At 40.8% G+C, this 26,429-nt stretch overlaps 1 protein-coding gene across 1 annotated transcript in view; it reads left to right on the forward strand.

The window, feature by feature from the left end:
* LOC146630814 (sphingosine kinase 1-like) overlaps positions 1-25,420 on the forward strand; it is a 39,233-nt gene extending 13,813 nt beyond the window's left edge. Inside the window, exons 2-5 of the mRNA XM_085356118.1 lie at positions 7,094-7,243; positions 16,553-16,647; positions 18,302-18,417; positions 24,562-25,420. Coding sequence (XP_085212244.1) covers positions 7,094-7,243; positions 16,553-16,647; positions 18,302-18,417; positions 24,562-25,420 — 1,220 coding nt within the window. The remainder of the gene's footprint in view (positions 1-7,093; positions 7,244-16,552; positions 16,648-18,301; positions 18,418-24,561) is intronic.
* Positions 25,421-26,429: the final 1,009 nt, after the last annotated feature.

Raw genomic sequence — 26,429 nt, forward strand, 5'->3', positions numbered from 1 at the left:
AACTGTTCCCACGATGGAGCCCACAGTTCAGCTGGGATTATAAACCATACCATATACATGCAACAAACTCAATGTCCTAACAGTTTATTAGCTTATTATGCTCCACAGTTTGTCTTGTAATGAATTTATAGGATCCTAATAAGTATACTTAAAGGATTTTGCACGTTGATTTGACTGCAAAAACATAATTAATGGCAACATGGAAAATATGGTGATTTTTGCACCCTTTTCATTAAGGCTCTCATTTTGTTCAGTATTGAGATCACGTTTATTTATCATGACTATTTATTGATTTTAATGACATCTCATGTAAACAGAACACTGCTCTCACGTCTTCACATCTAAATTTTGTATTTAAAAAAAATGGTCATCTTTATTCACATAGCTTCTTAGGTAGGTAGATGGATAGATATTTTGGCGAAGGTATGTGTTTGTTGGAAAACACATCTCTTGGGCAAATGGGTGCGATTGGTTGGCGGATTCAGTGCATCTTTGCGATCTGGATGGATACACGGATGCACTGCTCTGGTTTGCCAGTCAGTTGAGTCTGTTCACCTGCAGGTAGCGTTTTCAGTGGGAGAAACATTTTGTCACTCGTCCTTGTGATGACTTCAGTGACCAGAATAAACTTTCTGGGATTTCCTTACCTGGATGATTGAGCATGTATTTTCAAAACCTACACAGGCTTATTTTGATGGATGTCTGAGGTGATGGTAGTTGATTAATGGTAGCAACCACTTCATTGTTTTTCTTGGGCTTCATGCATTAATTACAGTGCAGTTTGTGGTATGTTTTCAGGTGGTTCTATCTAATCTGAAGTATTTCCAAACAAGCTTGTCAAGCCCTGTTGTTCTGTTTGTATATCTGTCTTTTAATTTGTTCTTACTTATCTAGACTAGTCCAGGAACAGCTGTGATTGTCACATTCTGATTTAGAAAACGCTTGAGTTTCTATTGCTTTGCGTTTCATGTAGAAGTAGGTGCATTTTAAATTTCGCTCCATCATGCTCATTTAATTGTGGGAAGCCAAAATCATGAATGAGATTAAAATTCAATTAGTTGTAGAACCCTAGAAACATTTCTCTCAGATGTAATCACTAAAGTGGCTTCCACTATTTATTTAATTTTTGTTTCACCTCATGTTTTTGGTAGGCTACGTTAAAATAAAAAACCCATTAGAGCGACATAAGAGAATTACTGATTTTGAAATAGTTTAACTCATTGAATCTGTCACATTGCGCAGAGCTGGAAGAGCACGTATTGTGTCAAATACAGTACGAAATAGATGTTAATCCAATAATCTCTTAAATGTGGAAACTGGATTCCTTCCTAATGGGTGTTGTCAAGGCTTAGAGTGCAAATCTGCACTGAGCAACAGGCAGAAGTGTGAGCACAGCCTGTGGTGTATCTGTCTTTCCTTCTACATGTTCTTTAGGTGAATTTTATGCAATAATATTAGCTACCAAAAAAGGTCATGTAATGTTGTCTGGGATTTCATAGACTCTTCTGTGGGTTAATTTAACACAAATATATGTAAATATATGTAGTTACCTATCTCTTAGTTTTGAATTATAATGGGTTTTTTTTACTTCTTGGCTAGTTGTAATCATTGTCTGAACCATGGTCATCTTTTCCTATATGTGAAACGGACATTAAGACTTAGAGCAAAATATAACCCGATGTCTCATCTCTCTCTTTAAATCCCCAGTTTTCACTGAGTTTTGACAGTTTGACTGGTCCCATCTGCAGATTTATGCTGGCCGAGATGCGGGCTCAGCAAAGCGTAATGAAAAGCTCGGAATTTTTCATCAAAAATTGCAACATTATAATTTCCTAATCACAGACGGTTGATGCTTTGTCATACTTCACTGCTGAAGGGGAACTGAGATACCGGAACTACTGACTGATGAGTGCAAGTCATCACTGTTAGTCAGACTGAGTCGTAGAGCAGTGATCACACTTCAAACAGAAACAGTGACCATGTAAGGTCATAGAAATAATGAAGATGCAGCTTGATGAATATCCCTGTGTCCCTTCCTAAATACAAACACTGAATTTATATAACTTCAATTAAAAAGAGTATTAAAAAGACTGGAGAAGTTTTCACAAAAAAATTGGAATAAGTGCATTTGAAGTTTACCATGAGACATTCATGTCTGTGTCTGGTTTATACAAGCAGATACAGCAGGAAAAAGAAAAAGGAAGCTGTCTGTTCTCACACTATATATGCACCCAGAAAGCTACTATAAGAAACCTTCCCAGAAAATGTGTTTTGTTTTTTTTTTAATGTTTTTTCTTTTCTTTTTTTACTGCTCCTGGGTTTTCCCTTTCATTTAGGTTGTTATTTCCTGTGGCGAATAGCTCAGTAGTGATTATTCCATTAAGATCTGGAACGGTTCCAATGCTGTTGGTTTGAAGAGAGGAGATGAGACGTCTGTAATCACAGATCAAGTAAACGTAGTTGAGGCGCAGAGCATAGCTTTGTTGTTGGAAGTTTCCTGTCATTTTGTATCTTGATTGTTGTTTGTGAGGTTACTTTTTAATTTACACAGTTCCCTTAATCGCCTCATCCAAGATGCTGAGTTTCTTGTTTTCACCAATTTTCACCAATTGTGTGAAGATGTTCCAGTTTGACTTCTGCTGCAATTGTTATTATTTTTTTTTTATGCTTTATTTTTTTATGATAAATTGATTGGCATTTGCGTCAGCAGGGCTTTCATCAGGACTATACAGATCATCAGCAAATAAACAAACACGACGCTTATCTGCTGTCATAAAACTCCAACCAGTAGACTGTTTAGAAAAAAAAATATATATATATATATATTTGCTACAGTCTTTTGCATCTTATATTAGATGTTTTGGCTCAGTGCCATGTTGCTGCTGCAGCAGAGTTAATGATAGAGGAGGAAACCCAGAGCGTGGACAGACAGACGAGAAGATAGTGTCCTCTGGAATGTTTGTAGAAAAGCGCTATATAAATACAGGCCATTTACCATTTAGAAGAGGAGGGGTGCCACACAGGAAGCGGCATAGGACTGGGTTTAGCCAGCAAGAACTGCTGTGTGGGTGTTGGGATGCACACACACACACACACACACACACACACACACACACACAGACCAAGGTCAGGGCGTTCGGTGCCAGCTGTCGTGCAGCTGATTCATGAGGGCACTTTCTTGTCTTTCCCTCAGGAGTCCAGTCGCTATGATTTTGAGATTACTGCATCTGAATGATACAAGGAAATGTGACGTTAACGCTCTGCATTTATAAAAAGACATAACCAGCCTTTCTTGAATGCCAGTTTATAGACTAATGTGATTATTGTGTACCGTTACATACAGGTTTTACCTGCCATTACCGTTACCCGAAGGACCTTCTGCTAACCCGAAAAAGAAAAAAGAAAAGTGTAAATGTTTTTTTTTTTTTTTTTTTTTTTTAATTTATATGCTCTCATTTTATATGAGCTCAGAGTGATAGGCTGATACGTTTTGCTTTCATTTAGTCACAATAGTTTCCCTCCCTGTATGTGTGTCTGCATATGTAAACCCTCTTCTCAGATACATGAAGCAGAGCCCAGTGAAGTGAAGATAACCTTAATTACTTTAGGTTATGTTACTGTGAAGGTAATAAAACAACGGAGAGAGTAAGAAAAAAGTATTCCTGTTTCCTGGATCCATCCATCCCACAAAGCATCAGCTCAGGGGAAACCCTGCACTTAATTGTGCACAGTTCACTTGTTCAGGCTCGGCCTTGGCCACTGGAGCGCCTTGAGGCGACTGTTGTTGTGATTTGGCGCTATATAAATTGAATTGAATTGAGTTGGAGCTTATTGTACCAATGCTTTGGTGGAATTGCAAGCATTATCTTGCAATTCCACCAAAATGTGGTGTGGCTCATTTCTGAAGTGACACAGAAACTGCTCTCACACCGGTCAGAGTAGTCCTGGGTGTATTTTCAGCAGAAGCCTCGTCAGTTTGCACAGAGAGGACGAGGAGTCAGCAGGTCAGAGGAAGGATAGAGAGTCTGGTCGATTAACAAAATAGAGGAACCTGTGCATGTATTCCTGGAATTACTACAATCAAGGACACGGGTATTGAGTAATACTTACCAGTTCTTCTGCTTTACTGAAATAAAAGGAAAAAATTGAATTCTTGGGAAAAATGAGAAGTAATTAAAATGAAATTGCATACTTGAAGTGAAAATATACAGAAAACCACGTCATATTACTTCTTAAATCAAGTCCCCAACCTCTCCTTAGTGTCTAGAGCACTGATGACCTTATACAGGAAAATAATAGTGGGGATAGTGTGGGTTGTCCTCTATTAATGGATAAAGTTTTATTTGTCACTAAAATACTTTAATATATTTAAAATTACTCACTTTGGGGATTCTGATTCATGTTGATTTATTATACTGTGATTTAAATGTAGCTGAGCATTGTGACACTTGTATTTTTCCTTTATTTGCTGTTCCCTTCTGAGTTATTCCAGCAAACTAATAATGAGATAACAAATGAGAATAAATTAAACAAGCAAATATACTCAGGTGTGTCTATTGGCTCTAAAGCACGAGCAAAGATCGAGCTTTGCACCACATAGTCCAGATTCCAGAATTACCGGTTTAATCCACAGATGCTGCAATATTACTTAGATAGTGCTAATAAAGTGGCAGCAGTGTGTATAAAGTTATGGCAATGGTTCAGTTCAGGATTACTGAAAAAAGACTTAACGCCTGAAGAGTTCACCTCAGGTCAAACTGTTAAGGTGCCGTAACGTGTAAACCTCTTTCCGACCGGTTTCTCTGCATTCCAGCGGTATCACTGTCAATTAGGTTTTTAACCAGTTAGACACACTCATCACTAAAGCATTTCAGTTGTTCAGCTGTCAGACGTGCTAGGATGAAAATCCAATCAACTGCAAGAATCAACTGTGAGAATTCTCAGGAATATCACTGTAGGGTTTTTGGATATTGAGTTGAAACAATATAGCATGACACCCAGACTTTTTTTATTGGATCACACTATTTTTAGAAGAGTTTATTCCCCCCCCCCCTGTACCTGTTTGTAAAATGATCCCTTAGCTGCAGCTTGTCAAATGTAGCGGATAACTTCACCAGAGCTTTTTTTTTGCCTTTTATTTTAAATATTTCCCATCTGACCTCCAACAAAAACACACTGAAAGGGAGAGGAGGAATGAGATGGAAAATTCATGAAGTAGTTTGCTTATAGGTTTTGTGTGGGGAGGCAAGAAATGTTCTTTCTATAACTTTCTAAAACATTTGAGATATCACCATGATATCATCTTTCGTTTCTCTCTCAGAGCTCGTATCGTACTTTGCATATTAAGTAATAATCTTTCAGATAAAATGGACCTTTTAGGCTAATGTGTAATTTTTATATTAAAATGAGCACTTATTTACCTTATACTGGTAAATACAAAATCCAGTCAGTCAGTTCTTTCCCTTTAAGTCAGCGTTCCTTTAACTGGGCGCCCCTTCATAAGAACTGCAGGTGGATGCTGCTGCTCTGATTAGAGTCAGAGCTCTTCAAAAGGACGTCCCCTCTCACTTCCATCACGAGGATTCGAGTTTTAAAAACTGACTGAAAGAGCACTCTGAAAAGATTGCATTCAGGATTGCTGTACCTAATTAGTCCTCCTCAGAGGAACAGAAGGCCAGCAGCAGTTCTTCTCTGTTTTTTTTAAGCCCCCACACCCAGTCTTCTTCACTGTGTTAAAAAGATCACTGTGAGATCTTTGTAACCCTCTGATAACTGTTTCAATCCCTAATTTGCATCAACCCCGCAGTTAAAAATTTAGCAAAGAGCTCAGAGCTGTGCACATTCATCTTGAGATGCAAGCTGTGTCATTGGACTAAGTTAGTGTGTGCCACTGACCTTTGTTTCTGCTTGCGTCCACAAATTTTTCTGTCAGGTCTGTGCACAAAGTCTCCTTATCAGTGGGTTCTTAAGTAAATGAGCTGTATTTCATAGCAGCTGCAGGTACATTACAGGTAATATCACAAAATTAAATTCAGATTAAATAAAGTACATTTATCACATTAAAAGAATGCACAAAATTTGCAAAAGATCAGCTGATGCAGAAAAAATACCAAAAACAGTGGGTCAACACATGCATGCATCAGCCAAAAATCAGTTCACATTAATGTGCAGAACATTCAAGGCTCTAGTTCATGCTGGAAGTGTTTCTGTGTATGGCCCATGTTTCTGTCGCTGAAGGCATTCATTATCATGACCTTTTATCCCGCTGGGTCTATGCAGGCGATTCAGGCTTGCACTCCATCGGTTCCTTCCTGTTGCGGTATTAATGAAATATTTTAGCAGTAACAATCGTTTTGCACCTCCATCCTCTCCTTTACACGAGGCCAAAGCTGGTTAGGAGAGATAAGGCTACTGTTTGTGCATGCATCTCCAAATATACCAGTGTGCAGATTCCCAGGTGTCCTGGCTTCTGGCTTTTCTTATGTAGGAACATTTAGTGCTGTGTCTTTTGTGTTTAATATTTTATGACATTTCAACAAAAACTACTTCCTTTCTTGGTACAATGTGTGTACCCTTACTGAAATGTCTAAATGCTAGGGGGTGACCTTATTATTAGCCAACTCAATGCAAATTTGCATTTCAGCTTGGCACAGTGGATGTAAACACATTACCCTGATTAACCTTGCATCGTGTGTGCATAAAAAAAATAAAAATAAAACAAAAACTATTCATCTCTCCATCTCTGTTTTTTCATTTTATTCACAAGCATTTTTTTTATGGCACTACAGAACACATACATCATCCTGCCAGGCCGTCCTCCCACTGGTGCTGAAGGGGCACAAAACACTAAAGAAAACAAGGCGAGAATTATGATGGTCTATCAAAGATATAGTATAACACAGAGACGTGTGCAGTATGAAAAATATCCGATATAATATATAATATATATATTTTCTTTAAATCATTTCTCAAAGAAGCAGTCAAGTTTCAGTTTCCCAGTATACAATTTGTGGTGTATCTTCAAACCCGTCGTACTTATTCTGATCATATTTGTGGATTCCTTTAGTTACATTTTCTTTCCTCTGCATTGTAGGGGTGTTGATGAGCCAAATGTCCCGCCCGTGCCAGATGATGCTGCTGGTGAACCCACAGAGTGGGAAAGGACAAGCACTCACGCTGTACAACAACCACATCCAACGAATGCTGAATGAAGCCGGCATTAAACACACTCTGGTTATCACGGGTGAGTCGCAGGCACATATTCTACGCTCATTTTGGTTTGATTTTTAATAGATGTTTATTAAAAAGAACTTCACATGTGCACTTTGAGAGCAGAGCTGCAAACAAACAAAACAAATCAGTCAAGCTTTTTATTCCCAGAGAATTCAATAACTGTAACTAATTCATTCAAGTCTGAAAAAGACTTGAAAATGTAAATTAATATTCACTCTATTTTTGTCTGATTTACCCTCATTTGAAAAACGAGACAGACACTTGATTTGTGCCTGATGGATTGATGAGTATCTGACTTTTAAGATAAATTGGTAATATTTAATGAATCCATCCAAGGAGGAAAAAGTCCTTGAGTAAGATCTCTGTTTGCTCCACAGAACTGAAAGAAATCATCTATTATACATGAATCAAATCATCTTCTGGGATATTTGAATTGCTGGCTCAGTTGACTGAGTGCTTAATAAAATAACGGAATAAAAAGACACTGAATTGGGAACGTTTATGTGGTTAGCTTAAAGATTCACAGTCAGCTTTCTGCACAGAGTTTACATGTTCTTCCTCCCACAGTTAAAAAGATGTTGTGTATGAGGATTATTGGCGAGTCTAAATTGGCGAGCTTTTTGTTCTTTTTGGTCAGCCGTGGCTTGGATGCCATCTTTGCCCAGATCGTTCTTGCTGTTGAATCATGAACTCTGACCTTAACCGAGGCAAGTGAGGCCTGCAGTTTTTAGATGTTGTCCTGGGTTCTTTTGTAACCTCCTGGATAAGTCATTGATGCGGGCATGCAGTCTTAGCGTAATTTTGGAAGGCCAGCCCCCCCAGGAAGGTTCATCACTGTTCCATTTGTGGATAATGGCTCTCACCATGGTTCGCTGGAGTCCCAAAGCCTTAGAAATTGCTTTGTAGACCTTTCCAGACTGATTCCAATGACTTTGTTTCTCAGCTGTTTCTTTGCATGATGTGTTGCTCTTTGTCAGATGTGTCGCTCTTTGAAGTGATTTCTTGAATCTGGCACTAATCAGACCTGAATTTGACTACTGAAAATGAATCAGCTTTCCTAAAAACTGCGTTAATCACAGTTAATTCCTGATTTAAGAGTGGCAAATACTTTTTCACAGCACTGTACAAGGGGGTTATCAGGTGTGGGTTTTGATGTTTATGGGCTGATAATATTATTTTATATGTTTGGACCACCTTCAGATCTGGTGGGTTTTTTAAAAGGAAGTTCCATTCTCTTCCCTTGACCCTGTGCCTCTTCTCCAGTGTGTCAGAACCGTTATTCTTTAGCTTAATTTTCAGTAAGTGGATAAAGTTACAGGGAGACACAGCTGGTGATTAGGCAGGTAGTGAGCAGCAATGATGTTGGTGTGGCCAGAAAAGTTACAGTGACACGCTAAATGTTCATCCTCAGCACCTTAAAGAAACTGCAGTGAATTGGAGGACTAATTCATGGAGCAAAACATAGTCAGTGTATTAAAAAAATGATAAGCAGATTTGTCTTGGCATCTCTTTTTAGCTGAGACGCTGAATTTATGCTTAGGCCTTAGACGTGGGTTTGATCATTTTAAAAGAGAAGTGGATGCTTAAAGTTTGTGGTGAAATCACATTGCGAGGGAACATTGCGAGTGGTCATAATAGGATTTCCAGGGAGGAATCTAAAAATAGCAGATGCACTGATATCGGTCCGGAGGAGGGTGAGTCAATGATCTTAAACAGGCCAGGTTTGTAATTTTTATGGATGTATTGCTGTAATTTTTTAATCACACCTCATATTGTAGCAGTGCATACTTACAAGTCAACCTCCCACTAGCAGGATGAGTCAATGATGACACCAACCAACACACACAGCTCAGCAAAGGCCACACCTCCATTCATGGATCTGCTTTTCTTTCCCTCTCTCTGTCTCTCTATCTACTGCTGCCCAAATCCTCTTGTTTTCATGCTGCTGCCACCATTATGTTGACCAACTGCCTCTGAACCGTAAGCATGCTGTGCTGTTATGTAATAACTTTGTGTGCACACACTCAAATACACATATGGATAAAAACAGGTCCATCATAAACACACACACATTCACACAAAATCCCCTTTAGCTGTAATGTGCTTTGATATAATCTCACGGGCCCCAATTCTGACATGTTCACCGTTGACTCTGTAATCTACTCTGGATAGTAATGATCTTATAGTGCGTTGTTAGAAACTCATCTAAAACTGTATCATGGCAGACAGATAATTCATCAAATCAGTGGAGTTTTTTTTTTTCTTTGAGTGTCTGTGTTTGTTCGTGAATCAGTGTCGTGTAGGTTAACAGGCAAAAAAAAGTGGTTTTCATCACAGTCGGCGGTGCACCAAGAAAGAAAGGAGGGCAGAGGGAGAACAAATCACAGTCAGGAAGAAAGAAGAAGAAATCCTCTTACGGTGCCGTGCAGAGAATGTCGAAAAGACAAAAGACTTTTTATGATTTCAGAGATGTACTTTTAGACAAGTTAATCCCGGAGAACGAATAAGAATAGATTAATCCTCAAATCTACATCTATGTAACAGCATGGCCACTGACAGGAGAACTTGATTACAACAGCGATGGACAATCTGATCAACTTCTGAAATAAATGTTTCTCTCTAATCTCTCTCAAATAGCCTACAATTATGTCTCAGTACTAAATATCTCCACCAGGCATGTTCAGAGACCAGAGGTCAGGTGGTTAAAGACAAAACGTCATTAAACAGGGCAAAATAGTGTGTGAGCACGATCCCCAAATAGCACTGTGGGTAGTTTTACAGGTGATTTACAAACGTGATGCTTTCCTAACCAAGGTGTAGTCAGTCCAGTTTAAAGTGCAAAAAGTAGCACAAGCCTTTTTTCTGCTTTAAAGATCTGCATTCCTGTTGTAGTATCTGTACACTGGCATTCACAGTTTTTTGTGTACTTTGTGAACCTTTTATGATTTTTCAGCAGGTGAACGTAAAATCAGTGTTTTCAAACTCTGAACATACTTAATTTTGCACACTCAAGGTGGAACATCACAGTGAACGAGCAGTGACCGAAACTCATGTTTGAGTTACTTTAACTTTAAGTTCAAAGTAAGGGGGCACGATATGGCCTCAATATTAGATCGTAATATCCCTTAAAGCCATCCTTTACGACCATGTAACCACGTCAGTAATACGGACTTACTGCTTGCCTTTCCTCTCATATGGAATGCAACTACTGACGCTCAGTTGAGTCATTTATTTACATTTGGTCCACACCTTACCTGTGCCTGACGTGTGATTCTTGCTCATTCCTGGGTGTGTCTCTTTGTTTGTCTGACATTTTTACATTATTCATATATTTATGCCTCTTTGCGATATGATATGGCACAGTCCTAGTTCAAAGATCACTGGAATACAACAACTGCTAATCTGCTGTTTTTTTGTTTTGTTTTTTTAAAAAAGAAAGAAAGAAAAACAGAAAAAGAGTGTTAACTAAGGTGCAGCGTCCGAGTCGAAAGATGAAACCAAAACAAAAGTGCCAAAAACTGCAGCTCCTCTTGTGGCAACTTGAGGCTGGTTTCAAAAGAGTCGATCACCACAGATTCCCATGTTAAAATATCCCACTCTGCTGCATTAAAAAGCATGATGACAGCCTGGTGCGAAATACTGTACTGGCCTCTGGACTCTGCTAAGCCTCATCCACTAGTTCCAGTCATTACATTAGAGCTCCTCCACTACCTGTGACTATTTTGTATTATTATATGTTTTCCTGTCATTTAAGAAGGAATTAAAAAGTGGTCAATTTAAGTTGTTTATACCCATGTGTTAGCTCATTGCCTGTGAAAAATATGCTTTATAATGTGTTTTTTGGCACCCTTACTTTGTAACAGCATGTTTGTCTGCTCCTGTGTGTTCGTGGCATCTGTATGAAGCATACGGCTGGAAGCGTTTGTGGATGCTCTTGTAAGCGGATATTAACAAAAGTGGACAGAGTCATTATTGAATCTTGCTGTGTGGCAGCTGCGGGCACTGCCAGGGGTGGAGGATGGATGAAGGATGACTGCACTGCTGTGGGGGTCCAGTGTAGAGGAGAGAGTGTGTTGTTCTGTCTGTGGTTGTGTTCTTGTTAGTGCACATGTGAAGAAGGCCTGCTGATTCCTCACAGGCACTCTGAGATGACTGTCAGACAGTATTAATTAAACAATGTCATGCTTTTCTGCTCCGGCTCATAAACTCAATACAGACTACAAATATTTACCAGAAGAGATGGCTATTCCCTGAAACTGCTCTGTTGCTGTCTTTCTTGTTCAGTCTTTTGTTCTTTCATTTATGACAGCACTCGTCATGCTCTTTTGAAATCTGCTGTACATCTCGGAGCTCTTATTCTCTGTTGTGACCCACGTGAGGATGTTAAAACATTTATTGCATGAACACTAGAAGAAAGGGCAACGAGAGAACAGGAATTTTCCTAGATCTCACAAAATGTTGAAAGGAAACTGTTTAAAAATCTATCGCAGCCTCCTGTTAAGCAGGAATCCAGGAAATCACACTGGAGCTGTGCAATAAAGCTGCACAAAGCGAGTGACATTTTGACAGCTGCTGTAGACAAGTAAAAGGCTCAAAATAGTAAGGAGACATTGATCTCAAATGCCAGAAATCCTGGGAGATAACACAGCATACCCGGGTACAAAATTGGCTGGGCAGTGATGCTTAAAGGGGAGTGCTGCCAATTTTACACATGAAGATACATATTACAGTGTTTGACAGTCCATATTTTGTGGCGACTCTCAGGAGGGACCAGAAATGAACCCTTTAAAGCCTGAACGATGAAATAACTGACAGAAAAGTAGTTTGTCTTAAAAATGTCTTGTGCAATTTATTTAGGTTTTTACTGCTTTACTCATGTCTCCTAAACCACAACCAATCTAATATTATCAGACTGTTAATCTGGAATACTGAAATACTCTGAAAATCAGTTAAGAAAACTATACTTTGTCTATGTCGATACTTTATCCTCTATACTCTAGCGTTCATGGAGGCACTCATTTTTAGGCTTTGAGAGCTGCGTAGCCAGTGTAGATAACAATTGTGGGAATACTTGTTTGATATGGAGGTTTCCACTTAACCACCACATAGTTTGTGTTAAGCTGCAACTAACTTGTAAAGTTGGTCCACGGCTTTACTGTCACTGAGTCGAGGTACGTTTTCCTCGGACACACGGAGAAGAAGGCGGTGGTGTTTAAACTCCTGTTGGCTGATCTTGCTTGAGGCCGAACTGAGGGCGGGAAATGTCTGTCAGCCCATCTGTGTCTCCATGGATCTGCGATGAGATGTTTTTCTGTTACTGTTACTACAACCTCAGAAGTGCTGGGTCAGTGGAGTGAAAGCCAAGAATTAAACAGAGTGTGCGTGTGTGTGTGTGAGAGAGGGGGGGGGGATATAATTTTTACAATTGTGTGTGTACAAACTTTGGGTGGCTTCACCGTCAGGCCGCTCCCGGCAGCTGAGAAAGCTGTCGCAGTGTTTAGTGTTTCCTGCTCTACACACACACACACACACACACACACACACACACACACACACACACACACACACACACACACACACACACACACACACACACACACACACACACGTTCTGTATGTTGTGCTGTTTAACTGTCATCACCTGCTGTCATGTTGCCCGAGGAGTGCAGCTGCTTAAAGATTGCTGCGGGCAGGAAACGTAAAAAGCAAGGTGGAGGTTTATTAAGCTGCCTTTAGCTGGAAGATTAAGGTCGACAGGAGGACGAGGCTTTCTGTTACCTTACATGCACTTAAACCATCACAACAGAGGAATTTGATATGTGGAGAACTGTAATGTCATTTGTGAGGCTGTCATCTCAAGAAGAATGGCATTTAAGGAAGTGCACCCAAACAGGATTTGTTTATTTTCAAGTGACACTGTGCTCTTGCAGCTGTTCAAGCCCTTGCAGGAGCTGATGCTTCAGTGCCACAGATGGGCCGGTCAGTCAGCTGGTGGCAGGATTTTACTGTAAGCCAGTAGGCTGAGATTGATGATAAAGTCTTTATAAAAGTAAGTCTTACCACTTCTCAGCCATTATAGTAATGCCTGCAGGCCCATTTGTAAACGAATGTGGAGTCTCTCAACTCTAATTTCAATATTCAAAGGGACCTAAAAACTGCATATATCATATCACTGACCATCGGGTTTTAACAAACAATTGAAAAGTTTGTGGTTTGGTGACAGCATGCAGTGCAGAAAAGAAAATCACACAGGATGTTGACTTTTACTACAATGTTTTCTGTGAAACAGCATGTATTTGATTATGGGCTGGAATCTGTCTTCATCGTGATCCTCTCACAGTGGCCTGTAATCTTCTGTTGTAGCCATCTGCTGCCCTCGTTTTCACAGCTCTGCCAATCTGTGCCAATCAGTTCCAGAGTCAGTCAAATGTTGCTCAACATGAAATTGCAGTCGGTACATTGCTGTTAAGTACCTGTTCAAAGCTAGAAACACAAAAGTTCAACAGCACTTGATTTTGTCTCCTCTCCACTGCAGCAACTACTATAAAAACCATAACAAGCAGTTCCACCATCCCCTAATGGTTTGACCGATGTGAGGAGCTATCCTTCAGCCACACCGCTTTGTTGCTGATTGGAGGCCTTTTAAACCTTTTCAGTGTTCAGACTCTGCGCAAATAACTAAATGTGATGTGACTGGACTGATGAGGAGGAATTGATCCCTTCATTCTGTGGGTTTCAGGGAAGAGGAAGTAGAAAGAAAGGAAGAAAAAAATAGATCCGTCACTAGAGAGAAGTGCATGTGTGTCTGTGTGCTGGGTTAATTAATGCATGGAATCTGCATGTATCTTTGCATTAAAATCAGAACTTTAGGCATTTTTACAGAAGTAACCCAGTAATGAATTACTTCATATTTCTTCATATTTCACGTTCTGCTATTTATGGTATGTAATGATCGGTTCTCAGAGCTGTGAAAATGTGGTCTGGTCCGAAAAGACACCAGGACCAAACTGGCTCGCAACGGCACTGGAGGCGTATTAGTGTATTAGCATAACTAACAGGCTGCTGAATGAGAGCAGTGTCTGGTTTCTGTGTTCCTATTTAAAAAAAACAAACCCATCTTCAACAAAGCAGTGTGTGGTGGTATTAAAAAAAAAAAAGAGTTGTTCTTAATAGCTTCTTAATAGCTTTTGTAAGTATGAAATATAAGCACCATGTTGAATATGTAATACTAAATGTCTAAATACTTGATACTTTTAGTGGGGATACAGTGAGAAATCCAGTGATTCCATTATTTCAACAACCTAAAGTCCAACTTTACTGAAATGCTTCATCGTTACCTTAATTTTTTTTCTTATCTAATCAAATGAGAGAATGATTGCTGCTTTGTAAAGAAAAAATAAGAAATATGAAACACAGAAACACAAACCAGTGGTGCTGCTGTGTGTGTGAGTGTGTGTTTTACGCCTCAGAGCACTTCTTCTGCCCTTTAACCTTGAAACTGTTGAGAAGGAGACTCTGACAGTGAAAGAGCGATACAGAGGATTCCTACAAGAGCAGACAAACGCGAATGGAATATTCAAAAACCTGATTAAGAAAACTCACGAGGCTTGTGCAATAAAATGTTCAGATGTGACACGCGTGTGTAGGGCTGTTCGATATAACGATATATATCGGATGACGATATAAAAACGTCTATGTTTTATTTTACGTTATCGTTTGTTTCGTGGTGTCGCAAAATAAACTCTTTACGGCAATATTTTTCCATCGTTAATTTCTTAAAGTTCTCTCTGTCTCTTATATTTTATATAACCACACTAAGGACGGACAAGCGCCTGTTTTTATGTGTTGTGGTTAGCAACAACGATGGTAAAACCATCGCGTGTCCGCTTGTTTATGTTCCACATAAACCTTTCACAATAAAGCTCAAGATCCTGTTGAGACTTTTCAAAATAAACTGAATCACATGAAAGAGCAGATTACTTACGGATGAGAAGTAAAAAAAGAGCCGCCAGGTGCTAAAAAATAGACCTTAGACTCAAACGTTAGGACAGGCTTTTCCCCGCAGCACGCTGTGTAATATGTAATGTGGGCGATCGTGGCTCAAGAGTTGGGACTTCGCCTTGTAATCGGAAGGTTGCCGGTTCGAGCCCCGGCTTGGACAGTCTCGGTCGTTGTGTCCTTGGGCAAGACACTTCACCCTTTGCCTACTGGTGGTGGTCAGAGGGCCCGATGGCGCCAGTGTCCGGCAGCCTCGCCTCTGTCAGTGCGCCCCAGGGTGGCTGTGGCTACAATGTAGCTTGCCATCACCAGTGTGTGAATGTGTGTGTGAATGGGTGGATGACTGGATATGTAAAGCGCTTTGGGGTCCTTAGGGACTAGTAAAGCGCTATATAAATACAGGCCATTTACCATTTAATAAATACTCACAAAGAAAACGGTGGCCGTTACAACTTATGTCTAAAAAAGTAAAGTTTCATGCATCTGTTAAAACACTCGACTCCAGCTACATGACGCGCAGCTGGAAACACTTCCCGCAAGTCGAGCTGCCCGAGATTCACAGAATTTACAGAAAATGTTACATTTTTGTGATTTATATCGTTATCGGGACGATAGAATTCTTATATCGGGATATGAGATTTTGGTCATGTCGCACAGCCCTACACGTGTGACAGCCTTACAAACACAAAACCTTCTAAATACTCGTGGTTTTGATGTTGTGGTTTGTTGGTATGTCCACAATAATTAGTTTTTGGGGGGATTTGTCACCCTTTTTCTGAACTTTTGTACACGTGTACCTGCTTTGTACCCATCTGGATTTTTTCTCCTCATTTTAAAGTCTAAGCTTTAATCATGAACACCAAAAAGTAGAAAAGTTTACTCCTGTACCTTCCAAGCAGCTGGCCCATTAGCGACAGACGCGCATCAGATTATTCATTCTCGGAGTAATTTGACAGAGTGCTCCTGGTGTGACAGGCGCTTCATTTAAGAGCATATATCAACTTTCCCTCCCACGGTGATACTTTAATTTGGAAACTGAAGGGAAGGAAGACTAAAACTACAGGAGGAGCAGGGATCTACTCAGACTGCCTCAGATGTTCGTGTTTGTGTCATGTTGCTGTCTTTTGGCCGTCCTCGCACAGCTATGCTATTCAGCTGTAACACAAGTAGCTACACCTCTGAGGGCCAACCATGACCTTCCTCTGAGGAGGAATGAAGCTGACATTTTGAGAAGGTGTCCCCCTTTTCAGATTTCTCTTCCAGGAAAGACAAACCTGCATGAGTCAACATACTTTACATATTTTCTCTGTTTGTCTTGCAGAGCGGCAGAATCACGCTCGGGAGATGGTGAAAGAGGCCGACCTGTCGCAGTGGGACGCTCTAGTCATCATGTCAGGAGACGGACTTCTGTATGAGGTAAAGACACACACGTGCACTATGTTCATAACCAAAAACACCACCGTAATCTCAAAACCAATCCAGCTGGAATATATGAACTCAGCTGTTTATTTATTCAAATATACTTTTTATAAACTGTATGTATGACAGTCAAGTATGTTTCATTTGGCCAGATTCTATTAAAAATAATGTTTTACATCGTTTTATATTTACATAAAAGCAAATTATGTGAAATCAGCATTTTTGGGCATAAATGTTTTGATTGTATGGTCATTTTTTAAAGACATGGGCAATTTCTGACATTTATTAGACAAATAACTAAAAATGTAGCCTGCCAATCAAAAAAGAGCAGGCCAGTAGAAACAGCAGTCAGCTACTCAACCCACCAAATTCACCTCACAGTCATCCATCACACAGACAGTGTTAGGTTAAATGTACATAGGCTCTGCCTGGGTTATTTCGGTCTAAAATGGTTAAAATTGCATTCCTAAAAGGTAAAATGAGTGAGTACAATGGCGTAAACACACTAGTTTTCTATTCTCTCTGTGAGCACATGAATATTAGCACTCCACAGTACTACAAAAGATTGTGCTACCAGGCTGGATGCTGACTGTTGGAGCCTGACCAATACCGGACTTTTGGAGCTGATGACAATGACGTGTTAGAGTTGAAATGGGAAAAATCATGGGTTATTGTTTCTCCCCACCACAGTATTTCATACAATACTTGCTACATAGAATATATACAATGCTAGAAATTTCAGCAACACAGTGTAGCATTGGTTAGCGTTGTCAGCCCACACAGAGGTTTCCTAGTTTGAACATTTCAGCCAGCAGGAGCTTTTCTGTGTTTTCTCCCCTGCCTGCATGGATTTTGTTCAGGTCTTTGGTTTCTTCCCACGGTCCAAAGACGTGCGTATTCGGTTGATTGGTGATTAATTTATGTTAACCCTGTGATAAACTGGCATCATGTCTCAGGTGTACCCTTCCTTTTCTCCTATGACAACTGGGATAGGCTCTAGGCCCCCACGACCCTGAATTGGACAAGCAGTTAAAAAAGTGTATGGATGGATTGGTGGTTGGAAACTTGCTGTGCAGATGCCATTCGACTCTGCTGCACTGCTGCATGCACTGCAGGTGTTTCTAAGAGTATCATAAACTGTTGATATGATATCAATATTTACAACCTGCATTACTGTACTTTCAGCAAAAAATACATTGTAAATGCAAGTAAACTATGGACAAAATTGGGCCACACTTTCTCTTGATATCTGAATGTAGCTGCTTTCATCAAACACCTTGTGAAAAGAATCATTCTAAAGAGCTCACTGAAGTCAAGCGTGTGACTGTAACAGGATACCGCTGCTGCAGCAAGTCAGTTTATGAAATTTCTTCCCTCCTAAATATTCTATGATCAGCTCTAAGTGCTATTATTGCAAAGTGGAAGTGTGTGGGGACCACAGAACCTCAGCCTTACAGTTCCAAACCTCCTCTTGCATTAACATCAGCGCAAAATCTTAATTGCATGGCTTTCCACGGTCACCAGCTCCTGCTGGTTTGATGTGCAGGTGGCCCCGTACTTTGGTCCATACAGTGTATATCTGTCACTGGCTAGCTGACACAGTAAATTTTTCAGGCCACCTTACTGAGGCTGTATTTTCTGTGTGCGTCAGGTGATAAATGGTCTGCTAGAGAGGCCAGATTGGGAGGAGGCCATCCGGACACCGCTGGGTATCCTTCCTGGTGGATCAGGCAACGCCTTGGCTGCATCCATACATCATTACTCTGGGTGAGGCACGCACACACATGCACAAATCAGTCATCAGCACTCTGTAGAAACCTCAAAACCTTGAACCTTTTTTTTTCCAGTTTTGGACTGTTGGATAGATAAAGTAAAACATCATCTTAAAAATAAAGATCTTTTGGTTTTGCAATTTTAAAATTACGCTAATAATTAATGAGCAGATTAATCGGTAGTAAAAAATGATTCGTTTCTCACGATGAACCCCTGGTGTAGAGCTCCACCGAAACCAGTGCAGCCAGTCTGTGAACATACCAGCCTGAGCCACACCATTACACGAGCAGCATGCACATACCTGTGGTTAAGTGATTTAAATCACATGCAGTGTGTAGTTTCAACCAAACAGTAGCTGTCATTAGTAATTACTTTCTTAGCAAGTGATTGTAGCAGGAGGAGGTCTGTCTATTTTTATTCTCACGTAAGAACAAAGATCTGCAGACAAGGACTCTGAATCGTGGCTCTGATCCCTTTAAGTGTGGTTCAGTGGGGCCTGTTGAACCTTCTGTTTCTCATCAGTCATATAACAACAGCTTTTTCTGTAAAATGTTGTGGACATGTTACAGAAATCAATAGGACGTATTTATGTGCAGCGTTGCTGTAGATACAGCATCTTTTGCACAGCTGAACCTCAGACACACATGGTCCTGACTCCTTTTGGTGCTTTTCGTTGTAAAATGCACTCCTCTCATCTGAATTAATTATTCATGACTCATTCAAATGGGTTATTGTTTGGAGATCATTCAGCCTGAACACAGGACAGAAAGAAGAAGTCAGAGGGACAGAAGATAAAGGAACTCGTTTACTCTATACATGCAGTGACATTTATTATAACACAAATACATACAAGCAGCTTACTCGCGTATCACACACTATCCCTGCAGTGACACAGTTTGGTCTGTAGTTAGTGGGAAACTCAAACACTCAGAACACAGTTGATGGGAGGAGTTTAAAAATCAGTTAACCACATATCACCTAATAATAAAGCTGTCCTCAGCTGATATCAGCATATGTATCAGACCACGTTTATCTGTAAATGTTCATGTAGCATAAACTGTTACTAACTACTGTCTAAAAAGAAAAAGACCAGTGGCGTTGTTTATGAAGTACAGTGTCATCGGTTTGAGTCTGAAACCTGCAGTACATCAGGGGTCAAGGACATCGTAATGATCCCTGAGGGCTACAATCAGCAGAAGTCACTCAACCATCAACCAAACAGTTAAATGCAATAAATATAACATCATAACACGGAAACATCTGGAATAAAATATTAACATTAAAAGCTGTTATTTAAAAGGTCAGTGGCAGCAGATGTTATGTTTTCCTTTTTTTAATTATCTGTGCAATAATAATGATGATGATGATGATGAGAAGAAGAAGCATACCTTGTTTTTTGTTGTATTTTTTTCCAGTTTGCAGTAAATACTGAACCATTTATTGGTTACATGACATAATTTACTCATTGCCTTCATATGCTGGGCCAGTGACTCCTAAATCATCTTCTTGATGTGTCAGGACTCTTTATGCACTCATACTTCCTTGTAATTACCAGAAGCATAAAACAGGACTGTCACTCTTAGCAGGGCACGATGCCAAATCATCACTTTGTGCGGCCGTTTCTGTTGCATCTTAACATGATGCTGCAGTCACATTAGAGAAAACAGTGGATGGACACTGGGGCACGTCCAAATTATTGCATTTGTGTGCAGTGAACGAAACAGTCTTGACAACAATCTTTTAAATGGTCAAGTCAAAGAAAGAACCAGGTATGGGCGACTCGCAGTCAGTTGCCATCTTCAAAGCAACTGGATTTGAAGATTTGAAACATGATTAACAAACACAGCCTTGATTTTATGTAGGAATATAACAAGAGTGCAACCAGTTGCAAACCAGTCGAGGCCCCAATTGCAAAGAGATGTTTTACAGACAAGTTGCACAAATCAACACAGACTGATTGATTGATTGCAACATGTTGCCCTCAGGGTGTTGCTGGTTAAGTTGACCAGTTGGTCACTGTAGCTACTTGCAGTTGGTCTCCAACAGCCATTGCCTACAATTGTTTCTTGGTTAAGGACTTGCATCTCTGTTTAAGTGGCTCGTGTCAGGTGTTCTCAGTTCTTCTTACTGGTATTTATTTCCACTAATAGGCAGCTCACACCACTGGAGAGTGTACGTGCCTAAATCATCCCTTCGTTTGGTACCAAAACATGTGACACGCAGTTAATTTTCTTACAGGTGGTTGGTTTGTTTCATAAAGATGTGGCTTCTTGGTCCATTTCTATACAAATTTGCGTCCCTCTATGTAAACAGCTTTTGAACTGTGGCTTCTATTTGTGTGTTTAGATATTCTGCTCTTTATACTCTAAAGTCACCATGTGGGAAATGGGGAAAAAAGCTTGTTTAAGTGCTTTGAGGCGCTTCCTTTTCAAGCTGCTTCTTTTTTTGTAGGTCACATGAGCTTTATCTGAGCGCCTCGCTGTTTTATTTAATTAAATAATTTTTCACTCAAGTGTTGTTTTTTTCGGCGGGTGTTTTTTGTAGTCAAGCAGTTTTTTGTCCTGCTGTCTTGGATTTAAAAAAATAATAATGGGGGGGATTCCAGACTGAATAAAAGTTAAAGTGAATATAGTCAAACTGAAGAAAACACCTCTCACTGGTGGTTTATTCTTTCATCTGCCAATCAGCTTCTCATCTCAAACAATAGTCTTCCAGTGAGAGCGGCAGCAACAATGGGAGGAAGGGACCAGATTCTGCATTGTTTACTCTCCTCTCACAGTCCCGGGGCATCCAGAAAATCTCTCCCTCTCTGTCCTGCAGTAGCCCTGGCCAGATTGTATTTGGTATTATTCCCAGCTGAATGTCGGGTTCACCGAGGCTACGTGGATCAAACGAGCGACAGCTAGAATGTATTTGGTGTTATGCAAAACACTGGCAGTGTGCAGGTTTGCTGGCTGAGGGTCTAATTTGCTTCTGAGCAGGAGCTACAACGTCATCCAACCATCAATGGCAAGCCATACAGTTCTATATCGCTTGTCACAACGGTACCACCCCCACCACATCCGTCATCCCATCAGGAGAGCAACAGATTTATTGCCCACTCAGACAGGAATAACAAGGAAATGACAGAGAGCAAAGCCCACAGCGCCAGGCGCACCACTGATGCTGTGGACACATGACAGAAGACTCCGTGGAAGCGGCAGGCCCTGACAGGAGTCCTGGATGGGTGCAGCAAGGCTTCGCCGCTTAACTAACACCAGCAGCTTCAATATGTGTCTGTCACAGGCTGTAGTCTCCCAATGCTTCAAAGCTACCACCATTATTCCAGTTTGAAAGAGACCAACCACTTCAGTGAGCTACACTAACATTCAGACCTACTGACTGTAAATAAAAGATGGATAGATATGGAAAACGGCCCATTGGCTCCCTCTATCCATGACTTAATTTCACACTTTCCTGATGAGTTAGTTGTTGAATACAGTGGGATGTTTGTGTTGTAAAATGTGAATAAATATGTAAGTCAAAGTCTAAGAGGATAAAGCACATTTTTAGTGCAGTTGTACTTTTATCCTTCTTTTGGACTCTAATCTAATCTATTAGTTGTAATCAATGAGATTTTAAACTAGTGATTGAGAACCTAAAGCAATTAGAAAATGTTTACACAGGTCAAGTGATCCAGGAGGTCATTTTTATATGTTCTTATCCATGAGTGAGACCCACAAATAGACCTTGATGCATCATCAGTGAGCAGAAGAGTGTGTGTTATAGTTAATGTCACTGCATGTTTAATATAGGAGAGAAATTAGTGCATTGAAATGTGGACAATAAATGCAGTTTAACCTCGGTGTTCCTCAAGGCTGCATACTGGGACCCCCTCTGTTCTCATTCATGTTCCTGTCCACTTCACACACAGTGAATACGGCTGCGCACGACACCACAGAAACAGTAGTTCTCAGATTAAACTCAAGCGATGACTTATGTGCTAAACACCTTTAAGACACTTTGCTTTTCATCGGTGGACATCAGTCAAAGGAAGATGGCTGCCGTTCTTGAGCCTCCATCTGAAGCTTTTTTCTGTTAACACCGAGCTTCTCCTCCACATTGTTGCTGTGCACTTACTCTATACTTTAAGGTATTGTACAATGAAGAGCTACTTTTGGCTGGTTCCCTATTCACAAGGTAGGCAGGTAGCTCCACATGTTCTGTTTTTGTTTTTTTGACATCAGATGGCCTTTCTGGCGCAACCCCAAAGGGATTTGTGTCTCCTCCTGGGATCAAACCGGTGAGCTTTCTTTTGTTAGGTAAATCACTAAACTTAAGATCGTGTACCATGATTGGCCAAATATTTGACTATTCAATATTTGTTCGTTGGGTAGGCATTCAGTTTTTCATTTTGGGTATTTGAATCTCTCTTGTTAACCTGCTTTATTTCACCTCATTGTTGCTAACATGTTGCTAAATGTTTGACATTTTTATGCCACAAACAGCATCCTGCTGCTCTCTGATCGCGTCTTGCTCTTTCTTCTGACATTGACAGAACTATCTCTCTGAAAGTAAATGTTGCTGAAATCTGCACACAGTTGCACGCTGCTCACAAAGGTTTATTTCTTTGCTCTTTATTACCCCAAACAATCCAAGAGCACGTCTATAAATCATGTTGTGGTTCGGTGCTCTATAAATTGAATTAATACCTTTAACACATAAAACTGAGAGGCAAAGCAGGATGAGCTGGAAATCGCCTTATAATCAGATTATTTCTTGACCTTTTTACCAGAGCGTGATTATACAGTAACAGAGCTGTGAAAATGTAGATGAGTTTGTTTGGAAAGCTAGACTGATGAATAAATTCAGGATGTTGAATATGGAGATATCTGAGCTCCGCTGAGACGTCCATTCCTCGCTGTAATTGGCCGTTGGCTGTAACAGCCGGCAAATCTGTGGGTGCGTGTTAACGTGACCTTCCACCTCTGTATCCGTTCTCCCAGATGGGGTCGTCTTTGTTATCTGAAGGCCCACACTGTCCTTCGCCTACACCCCCACCCTCTGAGCTTTGTAGGGGCTCCACCTCTTCTCTCCCCCACCTCAGTGATTTCAGATAGCACAACAAGGTCACTGTTAGCCCTGTATTGTATAACACCACTTTTTAAAGTTCACTTACAAAAACACAAGGATGCCTTGACCCACTTCCTAAAAATACAGAAGGAGCCTTTCTGTTATATTTTGGTGTCTTTATCTTGTGTTTGAAACCAGATTTTTTAACTGCCTCCTCCTGCCAGACTGATGAGGGGAAACTCTGTCTGCAGAGTCTCAAATGATTTGTTGTTGATATTTTATGAACTGAAACATAAATCAACACTGAAAATCAGCTTTAGTTTAGTTGAGGGTCTAGATATGTTTCCAGTTTGGATCAGACGCCTCTGCTTTACATTACAAAAGCCCGTCGCTCACATTTAAATAGATTTCATTGCAAATAATGATTAAATGGAACCAGAATGGAAGCTGTTCTGAGGTGGATGTTTCTCTTTTTATAAATAAAGCTTGGATTGTGGATCAGGAGGTAGAGCAGGTCATTTCGCAGTAAGTCTGTGGAGGAGATCTCCACCTCCACAGTTTGCATGTTGACGTGTCCTTGGGCAAAATGCTGAACCCTTAAACCTGCTCCCCTCCCATGTGACTGAGTGTGCAGCAGGAAATGCATAAATGTGCTTGTACAGAACAAAAAACACAAGGAGAATGTGGCCTGTAGAGGTGATTTCTAAATTAAGCTGTAGCAATAAAATAAATATAAGTGGTCTTTGGGTTTTTAAATGTCTAACTTGCATATTTACATGTCAACGTTTCAAAATCTTGTCGTATATTTACTTTAAGGCTGAATATTCTGATTATTTAATAATATGCACACTGCTTTCTTGATTAACTGATATATTGTTGTGAGTTGTTATTTTTAAAAATCACATTTATCCAACAGCTGAAGATGTACAGTTAACAACGACATTAATTAATCACCACAATACATCCTAAATAATTTACTTGCAAATCACTTATAATTTATTCATGTGGTTGTTTCAGCCTAACTGTGGTCGTGTCTGAAAGCAGGAGCTGCCATGAAGTGTTTAAATGTCCCCTCTCCTCCTGCAGAGCCTCTCCTGTGACCAGCGAGGAGCTCCTGGTCAGCTGTGGCTTCCTGCTCTGCAAAGGTCTGGTGTCCCACATGGATATAGTCTCCGTCCATCTCTGCTCCAGCCCCCGTCTCTTCTCCTTCCTGTCTCTGGCCTGGGGCTTTGTAGCGGACGTCGATATAGAGAGCGAGAAGTACCGTCACTTTGGCGCCGTCCGCTTCACCATTGGCACGCTGGTGCGGCTGGCCTCTCTCCGTGTCTATAAGGGCAGGCTGGCTTACCTGCCCGCCACCAAGGACCACAACAGCGAGGAGGCTTTGAGGAGTAACACAATGCTCTGCAAGGATCGGGTCCCCCCCGTGACACTACCTGCTGTAAGAGACTCCTCCTTCCACAACTCCTGCCACTCCAACAACTCCCTCAAAGTGAGGCGGGTGGAGAGCACGCCTTCCCGAAGCGTCACCAAAGCCCTCCCCGGCCCACACGATTCCCTGCTGCCACCTCTGGATCAGCCGCTGCCCGACGACTGGGTGGTGGTGCCGGAGGAAGACTTTGTCCTCATGCTGGCCATGTACCAATCCCACCTGGCGGAGGATCTCCTGGCGGCACCAGAGGCCACCCCGGACGACGGCGTCATTCATCTTTTTTACGTTAGAGCGGGGATATCGCCCACCGCGCTGCTGAGGCTGTTCCTAGCTATGGAGAAGGGTGCACATCTGACTACTAACTGCCAACATCTGGTGTACACTAAGGTGCGGGCGCTCAGGCTGGAGCCGTACTCGCCCAAAGGAATAATTACAGTAGACGGAGAGGTGGTGGAGTACGGCCCAGTACAGGCCGAGGTGCACAGAGGCCTGTCGAGGTTAATCACTGGATGAGACTGAACAATCTCGACTGCCCGCTTTCATCTCTGCTCTGTGACGGCGTTTAACAATAAATGTGTTTCACCTGTCGCATCAGGAGCTGTGCAGCTGCAGGAGCAAAGCAGCGGATTCAAGCCTCCTGATGTTATTACATTAAAATGAGCGGAGTGTTCAGTATTAGACAAATAATGAAACAAACTCCAAATAATGCCATCAATTACACTAAAAATGACTTTTTTTCAAGCTTAGGTTGATATTTTATTATTAAACATTCTTTTCACAATAAGAGATTTTAGCACAGATATTTTGACCTGTAAATCAACACAAACTGAGTCCGTTCAAAGTTGATGCAATTGGCTCATTTCAAGCTCCATACTAGAGTAACATCAGTGGCTCCACAGTGTAGTGGTTTACACGCCCCAGTTCTAATTCCAGGAAGAGACACAAATCTCTAAACATGCGTAAAGCCCTGTGTGAAATTTGGGAACAGCCAAAACTGACCTTTTTATTATTCACAGTTAGCTTCCCTTCCCTTAAAACTGCTCGACGACATCAGAAAGATTCAAGAGTAGAGAAACAAATGTCTCAAACTGAGTGTTCAGCTCAGTTTTTCCTCATTTCCTGAAGTCTGTGAATATGTTTCTTTAATGGTTTTTGTTTTGTTTTACAACATTTGAAAAAAGAGGAAATAAACATTAATTTAGCAGCACAAACAATTCAAAAAGATCTGATGTAACAGGCTGTTATTGTGAAAAGATTTCATTTAAAAGTATTAAGCATCATTAGGTTTTTAATTCTGATTATTTAATGTGACTGTTAATTTAATACTGAACACTCCGAAGCCATGACTGTGTGAACTGACGGCAGTCCTGCCTCATTTGAGCTAAAACACAAACACATAAAGACCCACACGTTTCATCATCCATTCATCAAACGTTCAGCCTCCGGAGAACGAAAATCCATCACCATCTTTTTCCCGGCGTCTCGTTTCATCGCGGCTGCACGGACAGCGACGTTTGTCTGC

This window comes from Diplotaxodon limnothrissa, linkage group LG6, assembly GCF_057381915.1.
Source record: "Diplotaxodon limnothrissa isolate DT_005_m linkage group LG6, D_limnothrissa_male_GT1.1, whole genome shotgun sequence".
Lineage (NCBI taxonomy): Eukaryota > Metazoa > Chordata > Actinopteri > Cichliformes > Cichlidae > Diplotaxodon > Diplotaxodon limnothrissa.